At 35.3% G+C, this 26,882-nt stretch overlaps 1 protein-coding gene across 20 annotated transcripts; it reads right to left on the bottom strand.

Moving 5' to 3' along the window:
* Positions 1-1,625: 1,625 nt before the first annotated feature.
* LOC133843289 (putative leucine-rich repeat-containing protein DDB_G0290503) lies at positions 1,626-26,471 on the bottom strand. Of its 20 annotated transcripts, XM_062276759.1 has the most exons (29): positions 26,409-26,471; positions 25,688-26,078; positions 22,764-22,920; positions 21,657-21,823; positions 21,127-21,162; positions 16,368-16,550; positions 16,135-16,278; positions 15,930-16,063; positions 15,679-15,859; positions 15,274-15,588; positions 14,521-14,835; positions 13,818-14,462; positions 13,570-13,752; positions 13,372-13,509; positions 13,123-13,305; positions 6,852-6,983; positions 6,314-6,637; positions 6,059-6,247; positions 5,858-5,995; positions 4,932-5,165; positions 4,234-4,416; positions 3,995-4,126; positions 3,622-3,777; positions 2,947-3,103; positions 2,724-2,890; positions 2,513-2,669; positions 2,283-2,449; positions 2,039-2,221; positions 1,626-1,980 (listed from the first exon to the last, which is right to left on the bottom strand). In XM_062276759.1, the coding sequence occupies exons 2-29, from the start codon at positions 25,908-25,910 to the stop codon at positions 1,793-1,795; spliced, it is 5,511 nt and encodes a 1,836-aa protein (XP_062132743.1). In that variant the 5' UTR covers positions 25,911-26,078; positions 26,409-26,471; the 3' UTR covers positions 1,626-1,792. The 20 variants fall into 20 exon arrangements, with proteins under 20 accessions (XP_062132743.1, XP_062132742.1, XP_062132744.1 ...); XM_062276758.1 differs by having other exon boundaries at positions 25,688-26,453; XM_062276760.1 differs by lacking the exon at positions 21,127-21,162 and having other exon boundaries at positions 25,688-26,453.
* Between the last annotated feature and the right edge of the window lie 411 nt (positions 26,472-26,882).

Here is a 26,882-nt window from a genome sequence, read left to right as displayed (position 1 = left end):
AGAATTATAACACCTGTCTAAATAACATTGTTTACAAGCTTTCAACAAATTGCAAGCCATGCCCGATAACGGTATTCCAGTATTTCACCATATCCGTTGCCCTCAGAGAGGAATGGGTATGATAACAAGCCAAGTCAATCCAGTTTTTGTTTAAGTTTTTCTTAGATGTTAAATATAATAATGTTTTTTTTTTGCATATAATGTTTAAATCTTAAATGTTAGAGGTTTGCATATAATGTTAAATGTAGTAGTTATTATTATTATTTTATTGAAATGAAATGAGCGACTAAGGTTTTTAGGATACAAAAAATGTAGGATTTGAAATTTTGTGCAGAGATAAAAATTTTCAAATTTGAATAAATTTTGAAATATTCTTGATAGGCTTATTATAATCTTTTATTTTTGTAAAACCAATTTAACATTGAAAATATATATTTTTATTTTTGAAGAGCCAGCTTATCATTTTTCTAAAGAAACTTTTTCTTTTCAATCACAAAAGCATGAGTAAAGGGTATCCCAGAGTCGAGCAGAGCTCGATCGCCTGATTGTTTTCACTTTAACTTTGTTGTCACTGTACTTTATTGGAGCTGCCAACCTGAAATTTCAGCAGAGTTATCTGAAAGTCCCCGTTGTTATCTCACTTTCTCATCGTTGCCGTTGCGTCGCCGTCATGTGGTCAACAATTGAGCCACAAAGCCGCTTGTTTTAGTGTTGAAAATTCAGACTGATAACTTCATAGTTGGCAATCGCATGTTCATAGAGACCCCCGGTATCTTCGCTATAATTTATATCAAATATAGATTACCACAACATTGTCAATATCAGCACATTATCTTTGAGTGCATCTAGTTAAAAATATCACACAATAATGCGACGATGTCAAGGGGCTGTCGCACTGAAATTTCGTTTGACTGCAAAAGCTTTTTGAAGTTCTGTTGTCAACCGTGAGTCAAGCCTCAAAAAGCTTTGAGTGTTAACTGTCTGCAATTTTGAACTGATAATCTGATGAAATCAAAATACAATTGTATTGTTATTATTCAAGAATTGTAATTATTTATTTATTTTGTTTTAATCCGTAATAGTTTACTGTAAAAATTATTATTTTGTTTTTATGTTCTGTGTATTTAAGCATTTAATATTATTGTAATTGTATTTAAATATAAATTTTAAAAGTAATTACTATGACTTGAGTGTTGAGTTATTAATTATTGTTGTTTGTTTTTTAAGTACATTATTGTGAAGTCAAATGGTATAGTATATTATTATATTGATAAATTGGAAGCAGCCAGAAAGTTGACTGTCATTTATTATTTGTTCAAGAGTGAAACCAAACGGATTGTCAATTATTATAATCATAGAAGTATGTAATATTTGCAATGTTTTTGTCACCAGGGACTCTTCTCGCTCTCTCACTGTCTCTCTCCTTCTCTGGGATTCTTGCAGAATACTTGGGGCATATTCGGCATTCTCTCGCTATAAAGTCATTTCTTATCGTCGTCTAATTTAGACGATTTCCATGATGATATTTCGATATTGATGATGTGATGTTTTGTCTGATTGTGTTGTGCGTTTTTCGTTTCGTTTATTCAATTCTCATTTCCTTATTAATTTTCTCTCTCTCTCTCTCTCTCTCTCTTTCGCTCATTCATTGTCTCTTTCATTCACTCTCATTCTACACGCAGGCAGGCCTTTGTAGTAGTTGTAGTAAGTAGTTGATTCGTATGTTCTTTAACAATTTTCTAGTTTCACAGCAACAGCAGCAATGTGTAGCCCAGCAATTAGATCAGTTCGATCACGACTGTTTTGGATGCTGAACGGGCGGTGGAGGCGCTGGCTTGAAGCACTGCAGCAAGAAGGCCGTGTAGACAACGAAGGCAAACGCCAAGGCTATCAGAGCATACATGAATATATTCAATTCCGGCTGACGGAAGCGATTCTTGCGCAGCCACTCGAGCACCTCATCCTCCGACAGTAAGTCACCTAAACATGTAATACCAATTAATCAATTACTTGTTACCAAAAATATACTAAAACTTACCCCTATATATGCTGGGGAAGCGACGACGGAAATAGACCATGGCTGGCAGTTTGGTAACGCCCCATTTTTTGGCATAACGTGAATCGGCCATTTTCACAAAGGTAATGTCCAAATTATCCGTTTCGCTGTCAATGTTTTCCAGTTTCTCCAATGCCGCAGCACTATCCACCTGATTGTGCTCATCTAAAGGAAATATTTATAGTTAATACTGAAGAGTTATAGTATGTGAAATTCCTTAACTTACAAAAGAACACAGACAAAAATTCGTTTTCTTCGAGCAGTTTGTCAAGCATTTTGCGATTGACTTCCTCGATTTCGTTTTTAATTTCGAATACATCTTGCGATGTCAGCCAGGTGATGACTTTGTCATGCTGATGCATGTCACCATCATAAAGCACGGGCACTTGCTTGCTATAAAATAGAAAATCTATTATTATATACATATTCAAATATTATATTAAGCTTGCTACCAACCGGAAATAGACCAAAGATGGTATGTTAACAATTTCATATTTCTTGGCTGCCTCAACGCTGGCAATCTTTACGAAATCAATGCCAAACATATCAGCCTCGCCATCAATCTCCTCCAGTTCCTCCAATATTTCCTCGCACTCGGCGCAATCATCATCATCTATAATAGCAACTCTTAATAAACTCTTTTAGCTTATCATATATATAGACTTACAGAAGAACACCACCAGCAATGTGGACTCGGCCATCAGGCGATCTAACATGCGCTCATTCACCTCTTCGATCTCATCAGCCAACTCGCGATTATCATCATCAATCAGCCATTCCAGCACCGATTGTTCGTTTTGCAGATCTCCCTCAAATAGCAAAGGATTGCCATTGCTACAAAAAGTAATATTATTGAAGCAAACGTTTATAACAAATTACTAAACTCTTACCGGAAGTACACTAAAGCTGGGAAGGTCTTGATGGAATAGCGTTTGGCCAGCTGCGGATCTTGAATTTTAACCATATGTATGCCAAAAACATCACACTCATCATCAATCAGTTCCAAACCCTCCAATATCTGATCACAGATATTGCAATTGATCTTGTCTGTTCATAAGAAAGGAATTAGACACACATATTAAATACAATTTAATACGAATTATATTCTAATGACTATAGAATGTGAAGCGCAGGCTGTCTAGTAATTCAGTTAGAAGAGTTATAATTGGCAATCGCAGATATAATGATATAGTAGAAAACGCCAAAACACGAGGTATTCGCGCCCAAACTAAATTTTTACATTTTTATTTTACAATTGTCACAACAAATTCGCAACTTTTTCATAGGAAAATCTCGGTAAAAATATTTATCTGTGTATGGGGAATTTAGTTTGGTCGATAATACAATTAAAAGCCATTTGTTTAGTATTTAGAATTGTTGTTGTTGTTTATATAGAAGAGGACAACAGTATTCTTATAGGCATAATAGACAATATTACAAACTGGTTAGAGAGCGGCTCGTAAAACATGCACAATTATTTCGATTTTGGCTTTCGATCTTAATTTATTGGTAAATTTATTTTAATTGTTTGAGATTGAGTTGCGATTTTGTACACACGGGAATACCTTGTTTTTGGATACGTTTTCTTTTACGAGAAATGTAGCTTTGTACGAATTGGCTGGATGAGTGTTTGGTGGTGGTCAGGTTGCTGTCTTTAAGACTAGAGGGGGAACAGAAACTTCGACAGTAAGCGGGTTGCTTGCCCTTTCGCTCAATCGGTACTGAGACGTTACGGTTTTTTTTTATTGGTATTTTTTTTTGGAAGGATATTGGATAGATTTTTTTTGTGGTGTTGGTGCAGAGAGATTTTGTGTTGTGCGGTGGTGCAGTGGTGCATTTGGTGGTAGAGTGCCAGGGGGATATAATTGATATATTTTATGATAATATTATGAGAAAAATGCCAATGTTTTTCTTGTCAATCAAATTGCAAAAACTTACAGAAGTATACAGCCAGATATTGTGTTTCTTCGACCATTGTCTCCAGCATTTGACGGGTGATCAATTCAATGCGATCCTCAGTTTTCTGTGTAATCAGCCATTGCAATACTTCCTCCTCCTCGCTAAGCTCACCTGTTCGTTAATTTACATTTAAAATTGATTTGCATTCACAATATTGCGGGGCATCAGCTGCAGCTCCAATTTGACAATCGATAAAAATGCTATCGATAATCGCTTACCTTCAAACACGTTTGGTATGCCGCCCTCGAAGTAGACCAGGGCTGGATACTCGTGCACGCCATAGCCATCGGCAACAGAGAAATCGCGAGTTTTCACAAAAGTAATGCCATGCTTATCGCAATCATCATCGATATTCTCAAGCTCTTCCAACACTTTGGTGCACTGCTCACAGCCATCGGCATCTAGAGGAGATTGGTGATTTGGGGCAACGGCAATATGCAAATATTATAACAAAGACTGCACACTAGACAATGGGGAGGTGGTGGGGCAAATAGAACAGACTACGAGCAAGCACTACATATAAAATAAACTAAGCACAAAGTGGGAACAGAGTGGAAACTTGTGTATTTTTTTTGTGCAAATGTAAAAGTATTTGTAGTAGAATAACATAGAAGGTGGACAGCTAAAGATACAGATATATACATATATATAGTATATACGGAAAGATAAATACAGAGAGAGTGAGAAAGAGAGTGTGTGATAGACAAGTGGGGAACTCTCAGGTGCGCTACAGCAAAGTATACTGGGTAAGACATTCTCATACAAATTGGACGTGAATTTGTGCATATGTGTGTGTGTGCGTGTGTAGGTGTGTACAATACATATGTGCATGTGTGTGTGAGTGCTTGGGTGGGACTCATTCCAGTTTTGGTGGCTATACAAAATGGTTATTTAGATTGTCACGTAATTGCGCTACCATCATCATGTTTGGCCGCAGCAGCAGCGGCATCCGTTGCTGAACCACCACCACCATCTCCACCAGCAGCACCGCCAGCCTCGCCAGCACCACCTGCTCCGCCCTCTGGATCGCTGCCAAAAGCGGCAGCAGCACTGGCGGTGCCGCCATCCTGTTGATGCTGTTCGCGTTCCTTTTTCAGACGCGCCTTTCGCGCCGCTTTCGAATTGCAAATATCACACTTCGTTTTGTTCCCTATTTTGTTTTCGTTGTTGTTGTTGTTGTTGTTTTTTGGTTTTACAATTTTTGAGTGTTTTTTTTTTTGTTGTTTGAAATATTTTGGTATTTTTTTTTAAATAGAAATATATAAAAATTGGTTGTAAAAAGTCTTGGTGGTTAGATACAATTTGAGCGCTGTTATAATTGCTTAGAAATTAAGTTAAGAAAATACCTAAAAGAAATGAAATACTGCAAACTGTTTGCGCAAAAGAGTGAGCATAAATTAAATTAAGCACAGTTGTTCAATTTCATAGAGAATAGATTAGAAATGATGAGACATTTGGTTGGAAATGAAAAGAGACACAACAGTTGAATGCGCTGAAAAGTATGCTATAAAAATTGAATACGCTTGCAGAGCACATTATAGTAGAAGGCTTTCCCTTTTCTTCCCCCGCAGTCGGATGAACAATCATGTCAGTCTTGTCTCCCAGTCTGCCTTAATGAACTAAAGATGACTGCAAGAGTATTGCAACTTCGGCGTACCGAAATTTTGGCAATTTCCTTTACATTTTTTTGGTCGTTGTGCTCAATATGAATTTATGTCACCAAACCGATTGCAGTCGGTAAACGTTTGATAGTCTTAACAAATTGAAATTGTGTTTGATAAATATTTGTTAAATATACCGCACGTTTTTTATATCGTTTTTGTTGGGTTTCATTGAACTTACAGAAATACACTGCAATGGAGCCAGACTCTTCGATCAATTGAACAAGCCTTTCGCCTTCGAGATCTTCGATAACATCTCCACTTGGATCCTTTTGCGTAAGTAACCAAGTAAGGATTTGTTCTTCTTCGTAAAGATCCCCTGCGAAACAAAGTGTATGGATTAATCAATTGCAATTCTTGAGCTTTATTATGGCTAATTTACCGGCGTATATGACTGGCTCCTTGGATGTCGGCTTGAAGAAGACAATGGCTGGCAGTGCAAAGACGCCGTACTCCTTGGCCATTTGCTTATCATCGATCTTAACAAAATCAATACCCGCCTTATCCGCATCATCGTCGATGTGCTCCACTTCAGCCAAAACTCGTGGACATTGCTTGCACTCATCGCTGTCTAAAGTTCAATAAAAATTAATTTCAATTTCATTTATCTCACTTCAATTCATTTTTTTCAACTTACAAAAAATTACAGCCACATAGTCGGAATTCTTGCGAATCTTCTCAAACATCTTGCGATTAACCTGCTCAATGTGATCGGTCATTTCCATGTTGGCCGGACTCGTCAACCAATCGAGCACCTCCTCCTCATCATCGATGTCGCCATCGTAGTTAATGTACTTGCCCTTGCGGAAATATGTTAGACCTGGTGGATTTCTATAGCCATATTTCTTGGCCATCAGTTTGTCATGCATCTTGACTATATAAATGCCATATTCGGCAGCCTCATCGTCGATGAGTTCAATGTGTCGCAGCACACGTGGTGAATCCGGATCATCCTCTTTGTCTGCAAAACAATTTGATTCGAATGTTATTTAGCATATCAACAGAAAACTAAGCTGAAAAACTGAATTGATTACAATTTTGATGTAATTTTTCTTTTCTCGTTTGCTGTTGTTGTTTTTTGTTTGGGCAGTTACAGTTTTTAGTGGGCGCGCGCTTTACTCTTATCATAAATATATATGTATATATACCTTAAAGTCAGACTTTTGCATACTTACAAAAAACAACCGCTAAAAAGTCTTTGGTGCCTATATATTCAATTAACTGATCCCGATTGATCAGCTCAATGCTCTGATCGGCCTTCTGCTCCAGTATCCAGTTGAACACGTCCGTATTACTCTCAATATTACCTAAATATATAGCAAATAGAAAAACTTAAGTATCTGCCAAACATTGTTAGTTCAATATGTTCTTTTATTTCTTCGCGTATCGATTTCCATAGTCGAACATACCTGTTGTCTGCAGTTGGTCAATCAATCATGAGTTCATTATACGCTGAAATGTTTTCTATAACTTGTTCTTTAAATGTTTTGTTTGTTCCATTGGGGGAAATGAGAAGCATTCTGGAAAATGTTCCAAAATGTGAACACAAATCTAAAGAAAAAAAAAGTTTGCCCAAATGTATCGCAAAAATGTGTAAAATAATGCAAAATCATTTCTCTTTCTTTGAGGGGGTTGAGGAAAAGGTTTACATAAATTATTCAATTCGTGAATAATTGCCACATGAAAGAACCAAAACATAATTGTTTTTTGTGTTTATTTTTTTTTGAGAATTTCGTTTTGTATTTGTGCGAACGCTTAAGTTTATTAAAAAAGAACCTAATTTGTTTATTGAGTTATTGTGAAATTTACAATTGATTTGTTCAATTCTTTTACAAAAATTTTGTGTATTGCTTAATTGTTCATTTAAGTAAAATATTAAAATATATAAAGTTAAAAACTTTAACAAAATACATTGCTTGAGTTTCTTCTTGTTTTTGTTTTCAGTTTGATCTTTACAGCTGCTGTTCAACAACAATAAGATTTAATAAAAATTCTTAGAAAAAAGATTGTGACTCTCAGTTTATCAGAAAGACTTACAAAATTAGAAAATAGCATTCGATATTTTGCAAATATCGATAACAAATCAACAGTTAGCCGGAAGCGGCAGAAAAATATACAAAGGAAAAAAAAACGTGAAATGAAATCAAAAAGAAAACATGGCAAAGCATTTACATGTGCGAGGCCATTGAGAGAGTTTGCCAGCCATTCATAATATTAAGTATACGAACTGTAGTTGTATGAGTATTTGCGAGTTTTGTTTTGTTGGATGTATTCATCTTTTATTTTATTCATATTTTGCTTTGCTTAATTTCTTTGTATTTAAATTGCCACAACAACAAAGAATCAAATGTATTTGTTTGTATGTAAAGTTAGGCTATGTATGTAAATAGTAGTAAGAAGTTTTTTTTTGCAGTTTGCGCTTCACTTTTGTAAAATTGTTTAAAAAATATTTATCGCTTCATGGTTTTTGTATTGTTTTAGACTTATACATATGTAAATTGTATATTGTAACAAAAAGTAGTAAGTAGTATCAAAAAGTTATTGACTTGATTCTCGTTTCTCGTTTGTTTGTTAATTACAAAAATTTCCTTCATTCATTATTAGCTAAATATAGAGACCTGAAGTTCTGAAAATATTATTTTATATACTCCTCTGCACACTTTAAATGGGTTATACCCATTACCATGTGACAATTGCTTAGAGTATTCTATAAATTCTTATTTATTTTTCCATTTTTTTTTTTAGTTTTTTGTTGTTTTTTGTGGTTTTTGTGTGTTAATAGTAAGTTTGTTGTTGCAGTAATTGCTTTAAATTTGAACAAAGTTTGTTTTGCGCGTTTGATATCCATTGACAAAATGCAACAAATTTTTTTAGTTAAGTTATAGTTTGCTTTAGTTACGATAGTTTACATTGTGAAAGAAGAGGCAGCCTCAACAGAAAATAGTCAAAAAGTGCAAAAGTACCAAAAGTTACGAGTTAACGTTTAGTTTTCAAACAAAATATTGTGTGAATTAGTTATTTATAGTTTTGAGTTGCGATGCCGAGCGTAATTTTGAAATAAATTAGCTGGCATTTCGAATTCGATGCATTAACCGCTGCATTACTTGTGGAACAAAGAGTACGGTTTCGTTGATTGTTTGTGTTATTAACATTTACATTCCAGATGATGTTGTGCGTGTCGTATGAGTAATATTTAATATTAAAGTGACGCATTTCGCCTGGCAAAACTCATTTAAATGTTTCGAATTTGCATTAATTACACAGCCAAATGAGTTAGCTTAATAACAATATGTGCTTCTTTCTCTCATTCTTGTTGTTGTTTTGTTGTTATTTTTGTTGTCTTTTGCTCTTAAATTTAATGACAATCAGAAATCAGACATTATGATCTTATAAATTACATAGAAACCTGTTTTTCGAGGCTTTTACAACAGAATTGTGCTTAGATCTTAGACATGTTGTTGTTGTTGTTGTTGTTGTTAATATTCACATTGTTTGATTTGGGTTTCGGCAACATGACAACAGTGCGTATACGTGATACTTTAATTATTGCATATCATTAAGTTTCATACAATCTCATTCAATCTCATTCATTTTTAGTGATTTTGTTTCTTTGCTATCTATTGAATTGAATTGATTTTGGTATTGATTTTGTTTTTGTTTTGTGAGATTTAAAATTGTTGCCTTACTCCCACAGAGAGATATCCTGAAAAATGAGGTCATACAAATTTTTTAGTCGATTTTGGAAAAAATTAATGCCTGCAAGACACAAAGAAAAAAAAGAGAGAGAAATAAACAAATCAAATTACATCCAGATATGTCTGTGGTTGTGTGTGTGCTTCTAATATGTGTGTAAATGTATGTGCACAACAACAAAATACGTATTTGAAAATGAACTACGGAAAGTGTATTATTTTTTTTTGTGACAAATTCATTGTTTGTGTCTTACAATTTTGACAAGATTCAATTGTGATAAATGTTGTCTATCTATTTATTTTTCGACTAACGCGACGTACCGGTTTTAACATTCAGCTTATTTCCCGACTTCTTGGATGATTTAGTCTTAGGCTTTTCCACCTCGACGGATTCGTCATCATCCTGTTGCTGCTGCAGCTTCGGGATGGGCTTCTTTGTCGATTGACCCGAACGCTTGTTGGCATACGACACCTTCACCAATGGCACATCCTCATCATCATCATCATCATCCTCATCATCGTCGTCGTCATCATCATCGTCATTGTTGCGCTTAGACGCCTGCTTCTTGGAGGCGACGGGCTTCGAGGCAGGTTTGCTTGCAGAGGTGCTCGATGAGGCGGCAAATTTGAAGTTGCCACCGCCTTGACGATTGCTGGCGTCGCCGTCGTGTCCGATGCGCTGGGCCGTCATTTTAGGAACTTTCGTTGACTTCTCCAATTTGGTTGGACAGCATTGGAATGGTTTGTAATCGTTGGGCACAAAATTGTTGCCGCGCTTAGCTGAATGGCCGTCGTGACCCAATCCAACATAGAAACATTCGTCATCTGTTGTGAGCAAACAAACAAAAACATTTTGTCAGATTGTTTAGTTCTTAATTTTGGATTGGTTTTGTTTTGTTTTTTTTTCATACATTTTATTTTTATATTTTTTTTAAGAAATCACTAACAAGAATCAAAAGTAAACAAAAGTGCATAAAAAAGAGTAGGCGAGAAATACAAAATAAAAGTCGTAAAGTTGCTTTTATTTGTCAACACCTTTCAGAAATTACCACAAAGAGCAGTTAGTAGAATTTTCTGTTTTCATTTATATATTGCATTTCTTTTTTTTTCTTTTTTTTGTAATATTTGATAGATTGATTTCTTGTTCAAGTACTAGAGTATATAGAAGCGTGCTTTATGAATGAACAACAATTTAATTTAATTTTAAAATCATTTGTTTGTCTTTTTTTTTTGTTTAACATTAATCATACTATTTAACTAATAACTGACAAAATGCTTTTGATGCTGACTGTACAGGTTGATTGAATCTAATTCCGTTTGTTTTCAAATGTTTTTGATCGTTGCACAATTTTCTAGTTTCATTTTTCATTTTTTTTTTCGTTTCTCATATCCGTTAAAAATAATTAATTGTAATTATTTTCAGGAGTGCAGGTTCGATATTAATTATAATTAACAAATAAAAACGATTACTTAAAGTATTAAATGATAATAATTATATCAATAATCAAAACAATCAAGTTATTAACAAATTTCTCGTTCATATTATTTATGTTGTGGTTGTTTTGGTTGTCGTCTTTTTTTTTAGAATTATATTAAAAAAAAAACTTTTCATAAGATTATTAAAAATTATAGTCAATAATTTTTGTTTTTTTTTTTTTTTATATTTTTTCAAACATTGTGTCAGCTATGATTTTTGCATTATTTTACCAAATTTGTTCACTTTTTTTTTGTTTATTATTTTGAGTAGAAAGTAGAGAGAAGTTATGGGATGGGGAACATCAAACAACATTGTAGGTATAGATCGAAGCATTGGATAGGTCTTGTATAACATACACCAGGGCAAACATTGACGTGGTTCATATATATATATGTATGTATTTTTAGTGCGTGAGTGTGTGTGAGAGAAAGTTTGATTGGTTGAGTGTTTGATTTTCGATGTGTACATCTCCAATTTCAATTTGATGATTTGACTTAGCACAAAAGCTGCACATTGACATTTCATATTTCTTTCATTTGTGTTTTTGGTTTTTATTTTTTTGTTACCTTTGCGAAATGCATATTTATTTGTATTCCTTTTACCCAAGTCTGTAGATAGACAATGAAATAATATTGTAGTGTGTGCGTTAATCGGAATGGTAAAGTTTCGTGTGCGTTTCAACGATATTTCTTGGAGAGAGGTCGGGGGGTCAGGAGTTCACAACAGTAAAAAGAAGTTCAGTTAGTGCGGCAATGGCAACTCACATTCACGTATTACCTATTTCATCTATGACATGACCCGCGCATAGATCAGAAAGCCGATGTATCGTTCTGCCTTTAGCTCTGTGCTTATATATTTGCTTGCTGATATCTTCTTCTTCGTCGTCATTGTCATCGTCATCGTCGTTATCGTTATCGTCATCGTTATCATCTTCATCATCGTCGTCATTATTGTTGTCATCGTCATCGTCATTGTCGTCATCGTTATCGTCATCGTCGTCGTCATTGTTATTGTCATCGTCCTCATCTTCTTCATCGTCGTCATCAATATTTTTATTGCCATTTTCGTCATCATCGTCGTCGTCTTCGTCGTCATTATCTTCATCGTCATCGTCCTCATCATCATTATTTTCATCATCTTCATCGTCATTATTTTCATCATCGTCATCATCATCATTTTCTTCATCGTCCTCGTCTTCATCATCATTATTTTCATCGTCGTCTTCGTCGTCCTCGTCATCGTTATTGTTTTTGCTATTGTTATCGTCATCGTCTTCATCGTCATTTTCTTCATCGTCATCCTCATTATCTTCATCGTCATCATTCTCATCATCTTCGTCGTCATCATCATCGTTATCGTCGCCGTTCTCGTCATCTTCATCATCATCATCATCATTGTTATTATCGTCGTCATCGTCGTCCTCGTCATTATTGTCATCATCATCTTCATCGTCGTCGTTGTTATCGTCGTCATCGTCATCGTTGTCATCATCATCCTCATCGTCATCGTTGTTATCGTCATCATCTTCGTCGTTGTTATCGTCATCATCGTCATCGTCATTGTTATCGTCATCGTCGTCGTCCTTGTTATCGTCATCGTCGTCATCATTGTCCTCATCATCCTCATCCTCATCGTCATTGTCTTCATCGTCGTCATCAAAGTCATTATCATTATCACCATCGTCATTATCATCATTGTCACCGTCGTCATCGTCATCGTCATTGTTATTGTTATCGTCATCGTCATCGTCGTTGTCCTCATCGTCGTCATCGTCATCGTCATTTCGCGAATGTTTTCGTAATCTTTCATTTCGTATCGTTTTTTGCAGACGCTTTAATCTTTGTCTTTTATCCACATCACTTTCTTTAGGATAGCTCAATTTAACAATTTTCTCATCACTGCCATCGTCATCGTTGCCTAGTATATCGTATATCGAAAGTATTCATTACGTTTTGCACTTTTTTTGATAAATGGCTGTGTAAACGGGTAGAATGATATTTGGATATATCCTTGACATTTTTTCTTGGATTTGATATGCGATCTCATTTCTGATTTGATTTGAATTGATTGCAATTGAGTTGGCCTCAACTGATTTTGAATTGAATGTTTGGCTTATGAGCGTGAGTTAGAAAGCAGAGAAAACATTTGAAACAAGAACGCTTACTCTTTTGATTGATTAACCACTGCAGCACACGATTTTCATTTTTGAGATTACCTAGAAAGAAAAATTCAATTAAAAATCAATCAAACAGTTTTGTTTTGCTTGTTTTGACTTACCATCATACATGATCGGAACGCCTGTCTCGTAGTAGACCAAAGCGGGGAATGCGAAAATGCCAATTTCGTGGGCCAACTTCACATCGTTCGATTTGACAAACTGAATGCCATGCTTATCGGTATCATCATCGATGTTCTCCAATTCCTCCAGAATGCCACCACACGATTCGCATTCATCATCATCTAAAATAGTAATGAAAAATCGTGTTATTAAATAAATTCCATTTCAATTTAAACTCAATTAATTACAGAAGAAAACAGCGAGATGTTCCACGTCGTTGATCAAGACTTGCAGTGTTTTGCGATCCACCGATTCGATAACATCAGCCGTTGATTCGTGCAAATCGATAACCCATTCAAGAATTTCCTCCTCCTTCATCAGATCACCTACAATCGAATATAGCGATTAAGATACTGTATCTTGCAGATACTTTCGGTTTAACTTACCGGTGTAAATTGTTCTAAACTTATGTCTATAAAATGCAAGCGCCGGCAAACCGGGCAAATCGTATTCCTTATCGATATCATCGTCGGATGTCTTTACAAAGTCGATGTCTTTTTCCTCGCATTCATCGTCGATGTTCTCCAATTCGTTGAGGATCTTCTGTGCCTTCTTGTCACCCTCGGCGTCTAAACGAAGAAAGAAACTATTAATACTGAAATTTAAATTGCAGTATGTAAATTTTATGACTTACAGAAGAACACAACCACATGATCGTTTTCGGCCAAAATCTTGTCCAACATTTTGACATTGACCTCCTCGATTTTACCGGGAATCTCAAGGGTTTCGTCATCGGTGATCCAAGCGAGCACTTCGTCCTCATCATCCAAATCGCCGGTAAAGTGCAATGGATCACGATTGCGGAAGAACACCAGTCGTGGATAGGTTTTCACGTTATATTTCTTAGCGATGCCAGTATCCTCGGTGGTAACAAAAATGATGCCAGCCTCATCCAACTCATCGTCGATGCTCTCGAGGGCATTGAGCGTGTGATCGCAAGTCTCGCCCGGTTCGCAGGGACCCGTAAAGAAGACAACAACGTACTCGTGTTCATTGATCAAGTTGACCAGAATCTCATCGGTAACCTCCTCGATGGTGGCTGTCTTTTTCTGCACCAGCAGCCATTCCAGGACCTCGTCCTCATTCATCAAATCACCCTCATACAGAGCGGGGATCTTATTCTCGAAGTAGATCAGAGCGGGCAAATGATCGAGACCATATTCCTTGGCTTCGGCAGCGTTATCGATGCGCACAATGACGATGCCCTCCTTCTCGAGTTCATCGTCAATGTTCTCCAACTCGTTCAAGATGCGCATGTCCTGCTTGTCATCCTTGTCGTCTAAATGTGGAATTTACTTGTGAAGTGTTTAAGATATTAAAATAGTGTTTTCTCTTACAGAAGATGACAGCCAAGTGTTCGGTGTTCTCGACCAGTTTGTCCTTCATTTCATCGGTGACTTCGGGAATTTCGGAATAGCGCTTTTGATGCACCAGCCAGCCGAGTAGTTCATCCTCTTTCATCAGATCACCCTCGTAGATATGTGGAATACCACGTTCAAAGAGTACAATCGATGGTATCTCATCGATACCCCATTCTTTGGCTTCCTTATCGTCATCGATCTTGACAAAAGCAATATCATTCTGATCGCACTCATCGTCGATGTTTTCCAATTCTGCGAGGATTTTCTGTGATTTCTTTTGATCTTTATCATCTGCGAAAGATTGCCAACGATTATTATAATGCACTCGAATATGAAATCAAAATCCAATTTGGGAAGACGGTGTTTGTTTTTCCTTTTTTCTGAAAATGATGCCATACCTAAAGAAGTGTGTTCTATGTCGAGAAAAAGGAATACCTAACCCAACCTTTTGTTTATGTTTCCTGTTTCCGTTTTTAGTTTTGTTTGATTAGTTGAAGCGCTTATAAGATTAAAAATTTTGGTCAATTTTTGTAAAGCACATCGAGCAGTGTTACAATCACAGCAGACACTCAGACACACCCCAACAAAAAGTAGTACAACATCTAAGAGTATACGACTTCTATATAGTACAATATATCTACACAGTTCGTCAGATCCTTCGTTTCGATGAATTGATGAATGGATTGAGGGGGAGGAGGGGAGGTTGGGAGATTGATCCTTTTGACTTACAGAAGAGCACAGCAACGTGCGGCATTTTCTCAATGATCAAATCCAACATTTCATCGGTAATGTCTTCGATTTGATCGGAACTCGTTTGCTCTTCGAGCCATTTCAATAGCTTCTCCTCATCCTCCAGATTGCCTTCGTATATGGTTGGAATGCCTTTTTCAAAGTATATCAGTTTAGGAACTTTATTGATGCCATATTCAACGGCCTCCTCGGGATTGTCGATTTTCACGAAAGTAATGCCCAAAGCGTCGCATTCGTCGTCAATGTTCTCAAGTTCTTCGAGCACCTTTTGCGATTTCTTGTCGTTGTTGTCGTCTGGAAAACAGCTTATGGATCAAAATGCGCCAACTCTTTGCCCACCAAGGGAGGGATCGTATTTATTTTTGTATTGTGTTTTATATTTACAGAACAGCACTGCAATGACGCGTCCTTCTTTAATCATTGTATCGAGCATTTCGTCGGTGACATCCTCGATTTCATCACGTTCCAACTGTCCCAACAACCATTTCAGTATCTGTTCCTCATCCATGAGATCGCCATCGTAAACGTTTGGAATTTCTTTTTCAAAGTATACAATTGCCGGAATCTACAAAAGGTTCGAGGACGGTTATCGTTATCGCAATCGTTATCGCAATCGCTATCGATTTGCTGCGTACCGAATCGATTCCGTAATCGCCTGCCGCCTTGGCATCATCAATTTTCACAAACTGAATGCCATGCTTATCGCAGTCATCGTCGATTTGTTCTAGCTCTTCCAACACGGTCATCGAATCATCATTGCCATGATCATCTGTAGGATTATGCAAATCGTTTGCAATCAATCGATTTACTTATCGATTTCCGAGGGGTTCATATACATACAGAATAACACAACCAAATTATCAATGTTGCTGATCAGCGTTGACAGCGTCTTGGATGTGACATCCTCGATAACATCATCCTCATCGCCGGTCGATTTATTCTGGACCAACCATTCCAAGACATCCTCCTCCCGTTGCAGTTCACCTGCGATTTGCAATACAAATTAAGTTGGTTCTGTTTTGTGGGATGGGTGTGGGAGGGATTCGTGGATAGTTCGTTGGTATTCAATATACCTTCATAGATGATCGGAGTCTGGTGGCGATAGTAGACCAATGCCGGCAGATTGCCCAAGTTGTATTCATCGGCCAAGGCCTCGTCGTGTATCTTGACAAAACCGATGCCAAGCTGATCGGCCTCGTCATCGATATTCTCCAATTCTTGCAGAGCCTTGGCGCATTTGCGGCATTGCTGTTTATCTGATGAGACGATGACGATATATTACGATAACACTATATAGAGATTACACCAGCAATTCCATCGATAGGTTGACTTGACAACATTTAGGTTTGTTTTTATTTTATTATTATTCATTTGGATTTGGCGAGGGTTTAACAACAGAAAAAAAGGGATCTTTACAAACATTATGTAGGCATTATACGCTGTGTATGTATTATCGTATCATTCTCGTATGCAGCTGTAAGGTTAAGGTTAATACAAGTACGAAAAAAAAAAAAGAAAAAGAGATTCACGACATTGTGTGTTCGCATGCAAGAGACAAGAATAGAATCGAACAGGAATTATAGTATAGAGTGAGCTCGATGCAATTGGAAATTGTATTAGACCATTTGGTAGCCAGCAAATGGTGTTGCAAATCGCATTACCCAATCAAATCAAATTGTTGTTTATTTATACGCATTTGTTTACACCAAAAAAATAACACGCGAGAGAAAGAGAGAGAGCGAAAGTTTGGTAATCATAATAATAATCTTTTGTATACAACCTGTTGCAAAAATTCGCTGTAAAGGAAATAAAATACAATGAACAAACAGAAATGTTCAAAGTGTTTTGCGCTCAACAAAACTTTTTGCTTATAAATAAAATGCAGAGAAATCGACAATTCGCTTTCGTATGTTTTTGCCAAATAAAAGCTCCGTTTCTTGACATTTCTATTTTGCCCTCTAGATTCATCAGTTTTCGCGTCTGCCATCGACTTTAGCGAGCTTTCGCTTTGGCATGCGCCGCGTATACGTAATATTTGATATCTTTTAAGTACGGCCATAAATTAAATTCTTAAACAAGTGCATTTGTATAGAAAACATATTAGATCAATAAAATGAGATGTTTTAGCCATCGTCAGGCAGCTGTCAAGCTATAGCTTATATATATTCTCGATCAGTTAAGTGCCCTTAGAGACAAGTTGAAGCAGTCAACTTTTCAATTTATAAATTCTTTGCCTAAGTTCTATACAATCTATTATGTTTTTCTTAAAGATAATTCCAATTATTTTGCTTTTTCTAAGAGCATTTCTAGTATTCTTTTATCGTTTAATATTTATTATATTAATTGCTTGAAATCTTTGTAAATTCTATAATAATGACATTAAGACAATTTGGCTTAGCTAAAGCGAAAGATTTTCTTGTTGAAAATTCATAAATTGAAGGCAATATATTTGCCTGGGTGAGTGGGTGTCGCCAAGGTGGCAAGGCCACACACTCACACTCACACACACACATAAACGCATATTTACACACCCACACCCAAACACACACATACACACAGATAGATTACTGTATGGCGACAGTGACTAAACATGTTTATGTTTATAGTTTTGACAGTTCTTATTCGCTGTAAATTTGCATTTAGTATGCAAAATGCATTAATGAATTTTTGCGGCAGACTTGGGCAAATACTAAAAATAGTGCAAGTCAGACATACTTTCTACATATGTGTGTGTGTGTGTGTATATATATTTATTTTTTTGTAATATTATGTAAAATTGCATTTGGCTGCAACTAAAGAGCTGCCCATAATGACATCCATGCCGGCTCGTGTGCGCCAGCATCTTGATGTATTGCTGTATGCAAAAGCAATTAAAACTGCTGTCTGTCTGCAGTTCTATGCGAAAAGCACAAAAAAAGACAGCTGCCACATGTGAGAGTGGATTTAAAGATACCCTGCAAAGTAAGACTACTACTGAATATTAATTTGTCGCTATAATAAATACTAATAAGTATTCGAAATTGATTCAGATGATGCAAATTTTACTATTCATTTAATGAAAGAAATACGAAATATTAATTGAAATTTATTAAAAATTCTTTCATATCTAATTATGATTATTATGAAGAACATACATACGTATAGCAATTATAAACTGAATTATGTGCTCTAACATTAAATTTATTTGTTGAGTTTAAGCATTTTTTACTAGATTGCGAAAATTGGTTCAATACATTATATTATTTAGTATATACTAGTACTGTAGTATATACTATAGTAGTATACTAGTAACGTAGTACATACAATACTTGCATATAGTATAAAGTTATGGTAAATACTGATTTAAGGAAGCGAAGACTTTCAATGGGTTAGTTTTTTTTTTGAAAATGCATTTTCACATTTGATTCTCTATGCCAAACGTTAATTCTGTAAAATATGGTACAAATATACTTTATAGCTATTGCAATTATTAACTGACTTTGGTTTCATATACTAAACATTAATACTGAATAATATAATACAAATATATATTATTAATATTCTTCAAACATTAGAATTGCACGATTTGTTATAACTATATTCTATTTTACATAAAGACATTATAAAATTTCTCCATTAATTCTCCAAATATTTGTTCAAATTAAATAAAAATTAAGTACTCCAATATAAATTGAAATCAATAGTATTTTTTATAATTGAAAAAAAAACATTTTAAAAATTCTTTAATAAAAAAAATATAGTAAATGGTTAAACCGAAACTCTTTACTAAATTTTGCAACTTCTGTTTTTACAGGGTATATCGCGTGTTGCGCTGTGAATTTTCGACAGAAATGTCGGGCAGAACAATGGATGCAAAGAAGAAGAAGAAGAAGAAGACGCAGAAGACGAAGAAGGCAGAGAATATGTTGTTCTTGTCTCACCTACATGCTGATCATCTATGCGAAGACCTTTGTGTGCTGTCTGCGCTTGATAAAAATACATGTACTATTCATATACAATACAAATTCGCTTTGCATGTGTTTATGAGTGTGTGTGTTTGCGTGAGTGCGTGTGTGTGTGTGTGTGTGTGTGTGTGTGTGTGTGTGTCTATATATGCACGCGCGTATACAGTTAGTTGTTTGAAAATTGAGCAAAAATAACAGCAGCGAAAAATCATTTTGTTGGCCAACCAACTGCTTCGAGTGCCTATTTATAAACCAACAAAATTGTAGGTGGCTCAGATGTGTTGAAAAACACAGCAGCAACAACAACAACAATAAATAAATACAACTTTTGTTGTTGTTGGTGGCAACGCTTTATAAAGCTAATACATATTCTATTGGCCATACAAAGTAAAGTTGATGCTTTCTATATAGCAACAACAACAAAAAAAAAATCCATTTCCTTTGTTCCATAATAAACTGTGGCCAACAAAACATTGCCACATGCAAATTGTATATCGAAATACTTTAGTGCCGATCTTCAGGCACAAATGAATTATATCATAAATGTAATTTATGCTCGAGATATCGATTTGCCAGCGACTCACTGACTGACTGTCAGTTGGACAAACTGACGGTTTCCTCCGAAATTTGATTTTCTTGGCTTTTGATGAGTTTTCTATTTTGTTGTATTTTTTTGTTCGCTTTATTTTTGTTGTAGACGAGTAGCACTTGGTCGGTTGGTCTGATTGCGACCAACGGCCGGGGCCACAAACACGCTCTGGCGCAGAGCCCAGACATTTATGTTGTTGTAATCTTATTTTTATACGTATACGTAATATCTATTTATTTATTCTTATTTGTTTCTTCTCTGTGTTTTTATGTTGTTTGATATATGCCAATTTTGTTTGCCAGTTAAATGTTCATTAACTAACTATATATACAGTATGTATATATTATATATAACGTATATATTCTTTATAAGGCCTAATCAGACTAATGATCATATTGTTTTAAATCTGTGCCATATAAATTTTTATTCCACATGCTTTGACTCTTAATATACGTATTTATTTTAAGGCAACGGAAATTGTCAAAATAATATATATGCACATATATTTCGAAAAGATTTTCTTGGCTTTTTGGTAAAGTCTTTTCGTAATGAGAGCTGCATGATTTATTAGAAGTAGTTCCGTCGAGGGATTTAGCCAAAAGTTTTTCTTCACTAAGATCTCTCAATCTTATGGAATACTTGAGAATAATACTTGCAACATAGTTTAGCAAGTGCTCTGTATATACGTGTACTTTAATAGTAAAATTTCAGATAAACTTGTATATCTATATCTGAAATGTTTTCAAAGAACTATAAAGTTTTTTAGTTTCTAATGATTATAGAAGAATTCTAAGCACAATATATAAAAGTAATTATATTTCTTCCTTGAATTGAGTCTAATTTAAATTTGAAAAAATACAATTCTACATATACAAAGGTAAATGAAAGCGTAATCAAATTTCCTAACATTCTCTTGAATCATAAAATTTGATTTGCTTATGGTAAAGAGTTATGTTGTGTCAGCCAAGTTTAGTTCAATACATTAATATAATATTAGGATGGGCACAAACACAGACATCAGTATATAGGAATATATACAGGCGGAGAAGGGAAAATGTTATACATATTTACATATAGATACATTGGCATTACGTTACGGCGTGGTTTTTTCTTGTGAGGCTTTTGTGCATATGTAGTTTACTGTTGTTGGATCAAAAATTGAACGAGGATTTAAAAAAGAGTTTTTAACATTTGGTTTTAATTAGCAATTTCTTGGGGGAATGGAAAATCATTTGGAGAATGGGGTGAGGACGAGGGCAAGTCAAAAGAACAACCTGATTAACATATGCACAAACTTACCCATTACCCTGGGTGGGCATGTTTCATGATCGGGACCTGTTTGTCGTTTGAATAGATACAACGCATACAAATACAATATTTCGCTTATGTCAAAAAGGCACAAAAACCATCATTATATATATAGTATAAAGTCTAGTATATAGTATAGTACAGTATATAGTTAAGTATATAGTATATAAATATATATTAAAATGGCGCCGTTAGTTACACGATAGAGATACAACTAAGTTAATTTTTTAATGTGTAGTATATCCACATATTTATGTACAAATACTAGGTAAATATGTAGTTTGTACCTAAGTTTTGTATGAATTTTAGTCACAAGAGAGCTTTACTGCTTTTTGCTTTGTGTGTTCAAATTGTTTTTTGATTTGTACGCTAAAAACTGCAACTGCTTTGAAGTAAACATAATCAGAATGTTTCACCAATAATGAATAAATAGTAATTGTAATTGAATCAAAGTTTGATAGATAAAAGTAAAGAGAAATATAAAAGATTTCGTGTAAGAATAGAACTCAATGGGTACTCACAGAATAGCACGGCTACAAAATCGGTATCCTCGATAATCTTGTGCAGGATTTTGGCATTTACCTCCTCGATGCGATCGGGCAGATCCATGGCCTCCAGCGATGTCAGAAAATCGAGCACGCCCTCCTCATCCATAAGATCGCCATCGTAGATGATTGGCTCCTTTTCCCTGAAAACAGGTTGAAGTAGAATATATTATATATGGTTTTTATTACTTATTACTTAACTACAACTGTCTGAACATCTACATTTTTTCACAAAAAATATATTTTTTGAATAATATTTATTATTTTTGCGAAACCAAAGCAATTGCAGACTTCAAGTTGTCAAGAAAATAGAAAACCTTGTACCAATAAATGTTAGGAACAATGCTGTGTTATTTCAATATGGCTTTTTTTTCGATATTTACTACTAGTATGTCCCAAATATGAAAATAAGAAATATAATATTTTAATTACTACTCTTAATTAAATTTAGACATTACAAAAAGTGTTAAAAAGTCATTTGTGCATCAAAAAAAATTATATATCAAATGAATTCTTTCAATTTTATTATGTTTGGATAATGAAAATTAAAGTTAATTAGTCAATAAAATCCGTCCATATGAGCACCTATATCTCAAAGACTATAAGAGATAGATATTTAATTTTTTTCGAAATATCTACAAAAATCGAATAACAAGCAAAGATAGTGCTTGAAGCTGTTTTGGTACATACAATAATGACTATAGTTTTTATGATTCCTAAAAATTTGATTGCGATCAGATAAAAAATGAAAAATGTATTAAAGAAATTCTTTTATATTGGGAAAATCGCCTAATTACTACGGGTCTTAGAAACTTTGGCTGACAATCTTGATATTTTGTACTGTATGGTATATTTTTAATATACATAGTACCATATCGATATACCAAATATAGCCGTTGGTACGATTTTAGTATTTTTGCGTGTGGTATATTTTAAAATGAAATGATTGAAAATGAATATAAAGAAAATAAAATAAATTAAATGTTTTCTTACAATTTGATTATATTCGGGTAATAAAAAGATAGATTCTTAAGCAAAAATTTAATAATACCCAAATAAAACACTCGATTATAGTTGTCTTACCTGAAGTAGGTGAGCGCGGGGAAGTTCTTGATGCCATATTGTTTAGCTAGTCGTTTGTCGTTAATTTTCACAAAGTCCACACCAAATGAATCGGTGTCATCGTCAATTTTTTCGAGTTCCGCTAAAACCTTATCACAGGTCACGCAGCTTCGCGCATCTGTAAAATAACAAAACAAGAACAAAACCAATTCAACAATTAACAAATGTGTAATAGAAAATCGCAGATAAAACTGCATAAAGATACCAACATCAATTGACGGCTAGCAACTGTCGCGTGTGACGCCAAATGCTGTCGCGATTATTCATCGCCGTTGAGGATGCATCATCGGTAGCGTCCCCTTCCCTTCTTCCCCCTCCCCCCTTTTTCCCATCTACTACGCTCTTCCTCTTCTAGCTGCCTCCCGCTTTAAGGCATATACATATAGGGAGAGAGAGCAAGCACCGCTAATGGCATTTTGGGTCCCAGACCCAGGCTAGTGAATGAAATGACAGCAGCAGCAGAGCAATTGCATCGACTACTCTCCTCTGTATTTATGTGGCTTATAAGGTATACATATGTGTAGATAGGCTGTGTATTGAGTGTATGTGTGTGTGTGCACAACTGCGACATTTTGTTAAATTAATTCATAAAAATCCAATGCAGACACGATTAGGGAAATTCACAAAAGCACACAAAAGATGTGTTGCTGCCGCTGTGTTGGCGGCGTACTTCGTCATCTCTTGTCGGTTTTGGGTGGTTGCACGCCCAATCTATTATACAATCTAAATGTTGTAAAAATATGCAATTATTCATGTGCCCCTTTTGCTGAATACCCTGCAAACAGGCAGCTAAGAGAGAATAACCGACTAGAGTTGACTAAAAAAAAGCAAGAGAAACGGGAGAAAAAAAAACAAAGAAAACAAGAACTCACAGCTTGAAAAGTGGGCAAGTAGTTAAAGAATATACGATAAAGTTTAAATGTATTTCAACAAAATACCCTATAAATATGTAGTCTTAACAAAATACGCTGCGAGTGTTAGCATATCATAAACACTGAAACTATGAATCAATCAAAACAAAGGTTGAAGAAAGTTTTTATAGAGTATTTGGCAGCCAATCAAAGAGTATCTACAAATTAATCACACTATATGACCACCACTGACTGTTGCTTCAACTTCCCCCCAAGCAGCCCCCACTTTCTTCACCCATTTGTATTTGTTAAACAAAACTAAATTTGATCTGCATTTATTTGGATTTCAATCGGTTTCTACCGGATTTTATCTATATTTATCGTCAGGCTATATAATTGAAGTCCATTTGTTTGGAGGAAACACTTCAGCATCGGCTACTCTCAGCGTCCGCAAGTCTGTTTTGGTTGCTTTTATGGCATTTTATGGGCGTCAAGTGTATGGAGCAGATGCGCTGCCCGTACATCGTGCGTATACGTAATATTCCGTATACGACGAATTGTCTTTGATTATGCATTGGATTGCAGCTGTTACAGCCAACAGGTAATATCTGTTAACAATATTTTCACAACGCTTTGCAATCGCATTAATAGCGTTTACTTGAAAAAACAAACAGCTGTTGATTTTTATTGCCAATTTCTATGCCAAATTTCAATGAGCTGCCATTTGCGTAGTTCATAGCATTATTTTTCTTTGCTTTGTTTTATTCAGTTTTTTTTTTTGCTCTTTCTGTGTTTTGTATAAGTCATTGAGTTGGAGAAATATACATATATATATGTATATATGGTTTTTTCAGTGTCAACAAAAACATTTATGGAATATGGTAGGCGTTTGCAAATGCTATTGAAAATGTTTTCCCAAATGCATTTTGATAATTTCTCCTCCAAAAAGATAATTTCTGTATTAACTGCCGACATTGAAGTCAATTTGTACAATTAAAGATACATATATGTGAGACTATGACTATGACTATATATTTAAATATACGTGCGAGAGTACAGAGAAGAGAAAAGAAAAAAATATGAATGGACAGACGAAAAAAGAAAAAGAACCTTCATTTTTGGCTATTCGAGCGAAACAATATCCAATGGCCGAAGGTGATTAACATGTTTATGGAAGCTATTTTTAATCTGATAAATTATAACCCTGCTGCTTTTTGTTTATGTGAAATGCGCGTATTTTTCTATGTGCTAAAATTATTCAATTAAAATTTTTAATGCTCGTGCATAAAATAGAAATTCCTGCCCACAACGGGAGAAAGTAAACTTCTAGTTCCTCCAATTATGAAATACTTAAATACACAAACAAAAATATTGATGAATTTCTGAACTGGAGGGAATCGGGAGACGTTTTTCTAGCTAATTTTTTTTTTTTGTCGAATTTTATAGTTAGCTCAAAGAGTTTGCGCCAAATGCGTCTAAGCGAATAGCAACAAAAACTATGCTGGCAACACACTCGCGTATTGCAACAAAAAAACAAATAGCAAAAAAAAAATAAGAAGGCGCACAAAATAGGAACAAACAACGTCGGCAATTTCTCACAGCCAAAGGCGATTGCTACTCATAAACAGAACGCCAAGAGAACGCGTGAAGGGGGGAAAAAAAGCAACAAAAAGACACAAAAAAAAAACTGAGAAGGAAAAAAAATAAAAACGAGAAGCAAAAAAAAGAGAAAAAAAAAAACTAAACCGAATGAAAATCTCAAGACATTTCGTACAACGAAATTTTTCACATATTTTCACTTGTATGCGAATTTTTAGAATTTTCACTAGAGAAAATTTATATAATATGGCTTCTGTTACTATTTCGAGTCGCATGGCCATCGTGCGTTTTGCTCGAGAGGAGGAGGATTATGCTCGTATCGTGCGCCCGGATCTCGATCGTTACTAGCTACAACAACAACCGATGTGTGTGTGTGTGTATGGGTGGGTGGGTATGTAAGTGTGGGTGTGTGTGTGATGTATTCTATATACTTACACCAGAAGACAGCAACGTAATCCTTGTCGGCCAACAGTTTCTCCAATTGCTTGGCATTGACCTCCTCGATGACGGCCTCGGGTTCAAGCGGCGCCGCCGCCGCTGGCTGTGATGACGATGATGAGGATCCTTTTTTGTTAGCGCAATTCACATATCCGGGAAAACTGAGTGCCAGCAACGTACACACGAGCAATGTCAGAGTTTTTAATCGCGTGAAAGTCATCTTTCGATTGCCTTTCAAATACGCTCGAATCTAATTACTTTGGCCGTTGCGATCTCTCTCTCTCTCTCTCTCGCTTCTTCTTTATTTCTTTAAACTCTTAACTCGAACATGCGTACGTGTGTGTGTGTGTTGATTGATATTTAGTATTGTAAATTATTATAATTTCTTCTATTTGGATTTGGTTTTTGAAAGTGGTTTGATTTTATTTTCGTCGTTTAGCAGCGTTGTGTCGTCGTTATTAACAAAAAATTATAATAATTTCAAAATTTAGGCACTATTTTTAGTTGACAAAATCGTATTTCTTTCGCGTACACTAAATACATATATTTTGCGCGCATACATACATACATATATACAGGCAAAATGATATATACGTTTATATGTATGTATTGGGGAATATATATATATGAGAAAATTAGATTATATATATATAAATATATACATATATTTATATATATTTCTTTTTGCTATTAATTGAATGTTTTCCGCGGACTGTACTCTTTGTTAGTTTTGTCAATTTTTGTTCCACTTCGTGCAGAGGTCCGCTCGCAACTGAAAGACTTTTGGTGAACATTCCATCCCATCCCAATCAAGAGGCCCCCGTTAAGCTTTAGGGATCTTATATTTCGTGGGCTTTCTATAGCTTTTTTCATCAACACATACAGACACACACACACACAGCTTTTATCGGAATGAGCGACAGAGCGAGATACGGCACGCTGTATGATCATTTAAAGAGTATGGTGAAAACTTTTCATCTTTCCTTTTCTTGGGAAAATTGAGCGAGAACTGTTCGTTCGACGTTCGCTTTGCGTTGCACTTCTTTGTTTATGCATCTCGAGATTTGTATATACTATCGCTTATAGCGAAGCAAACGCTCAGTGGTCTTACGAAACTTCCTATAAAAACAAAACATGCAAAAGTACCAACATCTGTACACAGTGGCTAAATATATCAATACAACGAGAACGA

The sequence above is a fragment of the Drosophila sulfurigaster genome, chromosome 3, assembly GCF_023558435.1.
Source record: "Drosophila sulfurigaster albostrigata strain 15112-1811.04 chromosome 3, ASM2355843v2, whole genome shotgun sequence".
Classification (NCBI taxonomy): domain Eukaryota; kingdom Metazoa; phylum Arthropoda; class Insecta; order Diptera; family Drosophilidae; genus Drosophila; species Drosophila sulfurigaster.
The sequence above is the reverse complement of the archived record's forward strand: the minus strand, read 5'-3'. Positions and strand labels throughout refer to the sequence as shown.